The sequence below is a fragment of the Convolutriloba macropyga genome, chromosome 6 (genome assembly GCF_964194025.1).
Source record: "Convolutriloba macropyga chromosome 6, txConMacr16.3, whole genome shotgun sequence".
NCBI lineage: Eukaryota > Metazoa > Xenacoelomorpha > Acoela > Convolutidae > Convolutriloba > Convolutriloba macropyga.
In genome coordinates this window covers 26,325,008-26,334,600 of record NC_134473.1, presented here as the reverse complement: position 1 = coordinate 26,334,600, position 9,593 = coordinate 26,325,008, and the positions used below count along the sequence as shown (strand labels likewise).

Below are 9,593 nucleotides of genomic sequence, written 5' to 3'. Positions count from 1 at the left end.
GGTCGTTTGAGAGCAATTCACCCGACGTTAGTCGGTTATGTTTAAAACCTTTTTTGCACTTTTCTGCTGATTAGAGACAAGTGAGTATCATGCTGAGGTTCAATTAATAAACGATCCCACTGAAATTCAATTGCAGATCAATATAGATGTGAGTTTGCAGGAGGGAATAGCTCGTAGTTTTATCCCTCCGACAAAGTTGTTTCAAAAACTTTGCATACATTTTTGTACTTTTTGCGGTCGCGTGGCTTAGTCTCATCAAAAGTACAATTGGCTATCTAAGAATGTATTATTGAAACCATCCGACAATTTCAGCTGATAATTAATGGCCCTGCTGGCTATATGTTTCTAAAAATAAGGTTTGGAATTTTAATCTTTCAATCTTATTTAGAAGTATAACTAGAATTTATCACACGTCTGAATATTCATCTCAATGAAATATTGAATTTATAAAAAAAAGAGCCAGGCCGTATGATTAATCAATCTGGGTTGTCTTATCACAAGTTTTGAAAACGAACAATGTTTGTTTATTGTCAACTTGTAGCTCAATTTCATTAATGACAGAACCCTTCCTCTTTCGAGCGAAACAAAAGTTAATCTTTTAAGTTCGTTAACGAATTTTTGTTAAGTTTTTGTAATTTGTGGTTATTTGCCTATATTTACGGTTCTTTTTGGACTCTTGTCAAATTATCACAATCACCACAGGTCTCAGTGGCGTTGGAAGGAGTCCAAATTGAATAGCTTACGGTTTTAATGGCTTCGCAAGTATTTAGTCAACGTTGCCTCTACTTTGTCCTTTTTGTAGTCTTTTGTCTGAATAACGACAGGTCTCAATGTTTTTCTATGGAGATATACTCGCTCTATGGTTTTGCAACTACAGCTGAAAGCTTATGGTTTTTATGTCTGAATTTGTTTGTTTTCAAAAATATTTGTTTAACTTGAACATTGTCGTTTTGTTCATCTGTTTTGGTCAATTTTAGACATATTCTTGTTAATCACAGGTGCCATCCACTTTGTTGTGAAGCAGACAATATTTGTTGCTGCCTTTGTGTTTTAGCCGATCCTTTCACGACTTTGGCACTATAAGTTTTCATAAAAATTGTTGCGATTTATTGATTCTGCCCGAGTAAACATATATAATCTTTTCAACTAAATATTATGGCTTTAATGGCTTTAACACTGTGTGTCTTCGTAATTAATTATAGAGTTTTTGAGCTTTTGTTATTTTAGTTTTATGAGTTAGTGTTTCTAGTCGCAGGTGCCGTTAGTTTCTAGGTAGATACATCTGAAACTATCTACTTTTTTATTTGTAAGTTGATGGTTGTTTTGACTTTTGAACTTATTTGGTTTCAAAAGGTTTAATGGATTTTTGGGTCCTTTGTTCTTTTTGTCGCTTTGTAGTGAAGTACACGGTTATTTGCTTAGTTTAGGTTTTATCTGAAGCTATTTCTGTAATGGGGCATTTTTTTTATCACATTGTGGTTTGGGTTTATACCAATTTTTTTAAATCATAGAGCAGTTGTTATTGTTTTCAAAGTTTGAGAGATTTGAAAGGTTCCCTCTCTCTGCTTCAATTGGTAGACAATTATGTCAAACCATGAATGAGTGGGATTGGAATATTATATGTAACTGCCTATTACCGATCCTCCTAGGTATTCTATATAAAAATTTCATAGAATTTTTAGTCTAAATTTGTTGTTGGGTAATTCTCCGACCTGAAATCACATATCCTCACATATTTTTTTTGTATCAAATGTTAGCTATATAAAAGGCTGTTTGGCGAGGACGACTCTTCGAGTGGTTTCTGGGCGGCTTCCGGCCATGTATTTTTGTTAAGTAGAATAGCAAAAAACCTAAATTCGAAGGAGTAATTTAAGTTTCACAGATTTGTTTCCGTGAAACAATGTGAAAAACCGAATTTAGTGGCAATTTTGTTCATACCTTTTGAAACAGCGACAATTGTTGTTGTGAAGGTTTCGCTGAGTGAATGAATTAATGTTTACGTGTGGCCTTTCTTTTTTGTCATTTTGAATTTCTGTTGTCTATTTAGTTATTGTAGACAAAGTAAAATTTTTTAGGTTGTTTGGAAGTTTTTTTCTGTAAAAGTTTCAAGCTAATTTGAATGTTTTTCAAATTTTTTGAGGATTCTTAGGCTCAATTTTTTGCCCGTTGTGCTCTTTTTTTTAATTATTGGCAGCTCAATTAAAGATTACTGGACGTAGGCATTTTCAACTACGTATTAAGGAAACTTTGGTACAAAGTTTTCTCTATGTAATTTGGCAAAGATTTGAGAAATTTGTTATTTCTCAGTTTACAGTTTTTTTTTCATTTCTAAAAAAAATTAAGGTGTTTTTAAGCTTACAATTGCTCAATTTTTTTTTTGCTTCGACTTGTTTTATGGTTTTGATTGCGGGAATCAATGTTTTAAGTTCGTTTGTGTACTTGTACTATCTGAAAAAGTAAGCATTTTTTGGCTAATTTCCTTTTTTGACAATTGTTTTTTTTTGCTTTTTGACTTACGATTGCTATTTCCTTTGTTTTCGTGCGTTCTACCAATGGATAATAAGTATTTAAATGGCCAAAATTTTCGGTGAAACCGATTTCGAAACGTTTTCGGAATACTTCCAGTTGTGCTCTTTTCTAATCTTTGACTTCTCTTTTCCAATGCTTTTGAAAACAAGTGTTTTAGTCATTCTGCTCATTTGCCTATGCAGTTTTTAGTTTCAATGCTTTCGGTCATTTTGCAGTTTTAGATTTTTCCACCAGTTTTTCTATGCTATTTATAACTTCGGTTGTATTCAGTTCATTTTTTTCGGTTGTTTTTGGTATATATAGTTTTTCTGGTGGCGTGTATTAACTGGTGTTACGTTTGACTTCTTTTGATAAAGGAATTTGAGCGAATTAAGCAAGTTTAGGCCCATTTTTCTTCTTTTGGTTGTTTTTCGCCTATTTCTTCTGTTTCTGATTTTTTCCTCGAGGTATGGGAGTTTTTACCGAGAAAAAAGAAACAGTTTTTCCAGGTTTTTGCCTTTAGTTTATTAATAGCCGCCATCAGCCTCTCAACGGATATTATTTAGGCGCTCTCCTTTTTACAATCCAAAAATTGGATTGTATTGGAGCTGAGCTGTCTTTTCTGTAAGATGTTTTCACACCTTTTAAAATGACTTTGAGTTTTCTAAACGGGATAAACAGGTAAAACTCAGCGGGCATCATTTTTCATTAGAGGCCCGTAGCCGCGTTTAGTACTCCAAACATAAACACGCAAGTTTTTATTAATGTTTACAAGTTTTTCATAATTTTTGTCATTTTCAAAGTTTTTTAGCCTTAAGTGCTAAGGAACTTCCTCTAAGGTTTGATAATAGGTTACTTAAAAAATTTATTTGCAATGGATTGGTTTTCAACATTTTCATATCACAAATTTTAGCAGTTTTTTGACAAAACTTGCACTTTTTTTATTAAGTTTTTAAAATTTCGTTATTTTTTTGTTCCAGCCCCAGTCGACAAAGAAGGGAGCCTCCTCTAATGTTTGATAATATGTTACTGCGTGGTTTCGATGATAGAATGGTTTGCAACATTTTAGTGTCACGAATTTTAGCAACTTTTTTATATAACTTATTTGAGTTTTTGTTTTTGTCATTTGCGTTAATTTAGCCCCAGGGGTCAGGGTGGTAGGGTCAATGGAGTGGTATTCAAACTGTTATTATCGATCGTTTTTTGCATTTTTTTTGACAAAGTTTGAAATTTTTAAATGCTCTGAAAATTATCATATTCCGACTTGATCAATCTTTATGGCCCAGTCAAAAATATTTCCCGTAGTTTTAAATTGGGTTGCTCGATAATTGATGACAGTGAACGGTTCGAAAGATATCAATATCACTAATTTTAGTAATAATTCAATAAAGTTTTGTTCTTCAATTTTTTGCGAAATTTAAGTTATAGTAATGTTAAAGTAATGTTCATATTTTTATTTTAGTTGGTTTGGTTGTTTTAGTTTCTGCATTTTTGGGACTGATTGCCCTTTTGGCTGCCAATGTTAATTGATACGCTGGTCAGTTGCAGTAGTTCTAACTTTCTCATTATTTAGTTCAATTCTTTGGATTGTACTTCAGGACTTGTCCTGTTATGTTTCGCTTTACCTTTCGATCACGTTTTTTGTTTTTCATAAGTCACGATTTTCACGCTTGACTTCTGACTTACTTCAGTCACTGTTTGAACTGAATGGATTTTAAATTCTTTCACGTGTTGAATTACGCAATGTAGTTAATACGGTCAAAGTTAAAAGAGCAAAATCAAGAGAAACGGTACAAACATATAAAGCCGGGTCATCAAAATGCATTAGGTTATCAATGTTCATTGAAGCAATTGCTAGCCGGTGTTAGCATCATGCTTAATAGATTTCAGTTTAGAAGTTGAAGTAAGTGTGATTTTAGACTCGAACCGAATATATAGAATTTGCACACCAAATAAGAACACTTTGACACTTAGAAAAATTATGTCAATTTCTGTCTCAATATTTTTCTTCTGTTTCGATCCCAATGTGCGTCAATGAGGTCAGCGGCGGCTATTTTCCGGCAATTTTCCGGCTGTTTTTAATTGCTGTTCAGTTTGGGTGAGTCGGGTGCTGGTTGTTTCACTGACTGAACAGTAATTATTTTGAGCGTATTTCCGAACAATTTTTGAGACGTTCTTTTTGTCTTATCGACTTCATCTGTTTGTCGTTTAATCAACGAAATCAACTTCAAGTGGGTTCCGGAGTCTTTCAGCTATTTACTAAAAATTCTTTTCCTTCGCTTTCAATTTCATTTGAACGAAGTTTTTAGCTATTATATTGGTCCTGCTGTTCTTTTGCACTTATTCACACTACCTTCCGTTAATCTTTTTTTGTCTGACCATTTGACGTTTCGCCAAAAATGGATAAACATGCGAAGTCCAGAGGACATTAAGTGCTCCTAGGGCCTTACATTTCACTATTCTCTAAGTATGCAAATCACCGAATTCTTTTTAAGAGAAATTCTTGCACCAGCACTCGCCCCAATGCTCATTCCACCACCTCAGTTATAATCTATAGCTAGCCTCCCTAAGCAGCAACTAGCTACTGAAGAAGTCAACCGCTCACCAGTCCTCTTTCGCTCGACGTTAGGCGGTTTTGTTACATAAGTCACGACAATCACACGTTTGACTCTTGGTTTCCGTCGCTCACTGTTTCAACTGAATGGAATTTAGAATTATCACTGCGAATCTACTCAAATACCGTCAAAGTCAAAACAAAAATCAAAAGAATCAAGATAAACAGTTCACAAAGACTCATTGCATTAAATTAGTTATCAAAGCTCAAATTGAGAAGCTGAATTCGTCATTTTTATCCAATCTAATGAAACCGTGGACCAAATTAAAACTTAGAGACAACTAGGCTGTCGTTAGTTTTTCTATTTTTCTCTAAATGTTTCAATCCCAACTTCGGTCACTGGAGTCCACGACGGCTTTTTTTCGGGCAATCTGCCGGCTGTATCTGAGAAATGCGATTCTTTGATACCTATTATAATTTCTAAACATGTAATACGTTAATGGTCATTCATGACTGCTCACACCTCATTTGAACACGATAAGCGCAATTTTGAACAAATGACATGTATAGGCGCTTATGTGCAGCACCTGTAATACTAGCACTGGGAAAAACACCTTAGAAAAAACCTTCAGCAACGGTATCAAAAATTGGCAACGCAGAACTCCTGATCAAGTTTAACGGAGAAATCTTTAATTGCGTAGCGTAAACAAGTTGGTACGTCTTTCTACGAATCAGAAAAACGGGTAATGCCTTTTGTTACAAGGACCTGTATGATGCGATGAAATGCTTTTCAAAGAAACCAGTTTTCCAGTGATACGTCCCGAAGTTAGAAGTTATTTATCTCTGATATCATTCAAAAGCCCTTTGCTTGTGTAGTTTGCGCTGTCTTTTCCAATTTTTCACAGTTTTTTAAATCGGCCGCGGAAAGCTATTATTTATATTAGCTGAGAAAAATATTGAGATTTTATTTGCAACGGTGAACATTTAAAGTCGGGATCAGGCTCTGCAAATTTTAAAGTGATTAATCTAAACTGTTTAACATCTTTTTTGCTGATGTTAAATATTGTTTTCTACGGCAATATTTTGTTATCTACTGAAAAATGTCCTTTTGTTCAAACTGGCCAGTGTAGGTGATACATAATTGTTGAAATTTTCTTTAACTTAGACTTCAAAGTTCGAGAATCTGGTACAGTTGCAAACTCTGGCTTTAATGGTTTTATAGCCTACTTTCATATCTATACTTTCATACACTGTCAGATCTTTTTCAATTTCTCTTGAAGCTCTTTCTATTTTTTGAAGTTATATGAATTTATATGGTTTACTTTCATTATTTTTCCCTTGCAAGTAACGCTCAATAAAATCGCTCTTTTCCGTTACAGGACACGCTAAGGATTAGAATCTCAAACATTATTTGCCAAGGAGTGATTAACAAGGTCAAACTTGATGGAGTTAACTGTTTGTTATGTTTAGAGTGAGGAGGCAAGGATAGTGGCGATGGGTGGATTTCTCTTCGCCATATCAGGAACAACCAAACGAGTCAACGGCTCTCTCACCATTACACGCGCCATCGGTAAGACATCTTAGACGTTTAACAAGGTATGGGAAAACAAAAATGAAGATCAGGCTCGCCTCCCTAAGCTTAAGCTATCTACAAAAGCCAACTCTACTACTTAATTTTCAAATGAGGTTGGATTTCAGGTGACCTTCCACTGAAAAATCTAATATCGGCTGAGCCCGAGACAGAAACCTACGACATTGAACCAAACGACCGATTCCTAATTCTAGCCTCTGACGGGTTTTACGACGCGGTGCCCTATGAGGAGCTCAGCTCTGTCTTCGAGCAAGTCATGCTACAAGTCACGGAGGAGGGCGATTCGACGAATGTGAACTTGGCAGAACTGTTGTGCGAAGAGGCGCTAAGACGAAATAATGGCGATAATATCACCGTTATCTGTGTACCCCTAAAATGAACACTACTTGTGTGTCTGCACTGTTATAATTTCTCTCTACTTTAACTGATTAATTACTAATTGCAGTAACTTGTGGAAACATTGTAGATTTGCTTACTTTTTGGACACAGTCTTTTGATTTTTTTTTCACCATGTAGGTATTTTAAAACCCTCAGGTACAGATAGTTCTATTATTCTCCAAGTTGTGCAAAGTTGTAAAGGTTTGTATAATTCCATGGTGCTTTTAAACTGAACGACGGGAAACATGCCGCAACTGTTAGGACATTTTTTGGGATAAAATTGAAGTTTTGATTACAACGGGAAAGTCGAAGGTAAACGTCTGAAGTTTATTTGCACCAAAATCGCTCAAATTTGAAATGAATATTGTGATTCTACTTTAACATGCTACTTTAGATCTCAACATGGATTTACATGCAGTTGTGAATTTTCTTATGTTCATAATTTTTTAAAGATTGGATTCATATCGTGTTCAGGTCATTTAAGTTTTCACATTTGTTCACATCTCTGTAAATCGTAGTGTAGCTATTAGACTTTTTCTAATGACGGTATTTTCTCAATTTTATTTGTAGTTGAATAATCTTTACTGACAATTTAATGTTGAAACGTCCGCTTTTCTCAAACATCATTAAAAATTAACTAATCATTGCCATCGCAGTAATAAATTTCTTACTGACGTCACAAATAAAAGGTTATCGTCGTCCTTGCTTTAATTAACTAAACCGTGCCTGAATGCGGGATGGAATGAATTTGGGAATTGAGTTTCGTAAATCAGTTGGAAACAAAACAAGATTGAACTCGAGTGACTCCTATGCCCTTGACTTTTTCGTCTTTTCGTTTTTCGTCTTCTCATCTAAATTTCTTTCTCATTCTTAAGTGTCAGCAGCTAAACTCAATTGGCAACAGTTCACTATTAAAAGTCTAATGAAAAGTGCTCCGAAAATGCTGTATTTTCTTGCACTTTAAATTCTATTAGTGGTTCTCGCGGTAGCGATTTTAGTTGCTCCATCGACCGCCCAACTTTGAATGATCCAGGGCTTAACGAAATTCGTAATCTGCTAATACACTTTAAACTGCGATAGGCAGAAAAATTGAACAACGTTACACATGTAGTTCACGCAATTGTGAAATGGTAATTTTGGAGAAAGTCATTGTTCTGAAAATAGCAGGAATTAGCTTACATTAATTCTGTTCATTCAATTCGACCGAGGGAACTATTGTCTGCCTTCAAACATGATCTCGGCACAATAATGTCTACTACGAATAAAAACCGCAGTTCCTAAGCACGTTTTCTAATTGTTGACCTGGATAAACATTAACTTGAAAGCTCTCCATTTGATTATAGCTGTAAGCTGAAAGTAGCTATATTGCGGTTGACTTTTTTTATTCAAAGCATTTGTATTGTGTTACGGTGCTCTCTTCTTAGCAGATGAGCGAGCTTTTTCTGGTTTTCTCAGAGCTATTGATCTCCTCTCGGGATTAAACGAGCATTGCTTTTCGACTGTTGGATTTTAATAGCGGCATAGCGATAGCTGGGACTATTATTGGCCTTCTCTTGGTTTTTTCTACGATACGATGAGGAGTATTGGTTTTCTCAAGGTTTTTTTTACCGGAAGTACTATTCGGTAAGACGGCGTTTTGACCAAAATTTCACGTGAACTAATTTTTTTTTGAGCGAGGAAAGTTTTCTGATCATGCGCTTTCATCAGTAAATAACTTGACCTTGAAAAGTGTTTTTTGACAGAATGCCTCATATAGATAACCAATTTTAGCCGTTTTTGTCCAATTAACCCAGTTCTTTTCGCTTCTATTTTTTTTGTTGAAATGAGTTTAAATAGAAGCTGGATGAATATTAGAACCTCTGAAATTGATACCACAGTTTTTTTGAGAGTCTAATACTGAGTTTTAAATTCTAAGGGAGAACATATTTCACAATTTCTAAATTTATTTTTTGGCTTTTTTAGTTTAATTTCTTCATATATGATCTTATGGCAGTTTTCAAAATTTTCGAAAATCAGTACATATGGCGATTTACCTTTGATATTCCATGCATTAAATGCCGCTTTATAACGTGAGGTATTTTTCTTTTACAGAATTGTGCTCATGCTTGCCAGTTTTTCTGTGATTTTTCTATGTTTTGTTTGTTTTTTCTTGGATTTAAATACAACAAAAATTCTTTTTGTCCAGTTTCGGTGATACTAACAGTTGAGTGATTTTGTGGTGTTCAGTATTTGAAATTCTGCAAAATTTTTTACATAAAATCAATTTTGAAAAGTTTTTGACAATTTTGCAAAATGTTCTTTCCAATTTTCGAACTATGTCTCTACATTTTAATCTACACAGGAGGATATTTATCAAATTCTATGCTAAATCAGGAGTTGCTGTTTTCCTCTTTTTTAAATTTTGGTTTTTATCTTACAAAATTCAAAAACTGGTCTTTGTTTTTTGATGTTTTTTTTGTTTCTGTCCTTAATCTGCGCATTTTAGCATGTTCTAAAAATTTGATCATCTCTGCCTTAAGCAGTTGTTAAAAAAATAATGATTTTTGCCTTTTTTAGATTATA

The 9,593-nt window shown here is 34.4% G+C and overlaps 1 protein-coding gene across 1 annotated transcript in view; it reads left to right on the top strand.

Moving 5' to 3' along the window:
• Window positions 1-7,639, top strand: part of LOC142341598 (uncharacterized) — a 107,533-nt gene extending 99,894 nt beyond the window's left edge. The window contains exons 2-3 of the mRNA XM_075392679.1: window positions 6,531-6,632; window positions 6,761-7,639. Of these exons, the coding sequence (XP_075248794.1) occupies window positions 6,557-6,632; window positions 6,761-7,032 (348 nt within the window). The 5' untranslated portion in view covers window positions 6,531-6,556 and the 3' untranslated portion in view covers window positions 7,033-7,639. The remainder of the gene's footprint in view (window positions 1-6,530; window positions 6,633-6,760) is intronic.
• Window positions 7,640-9,593: the final 1,954 nt, after the last annotated feature.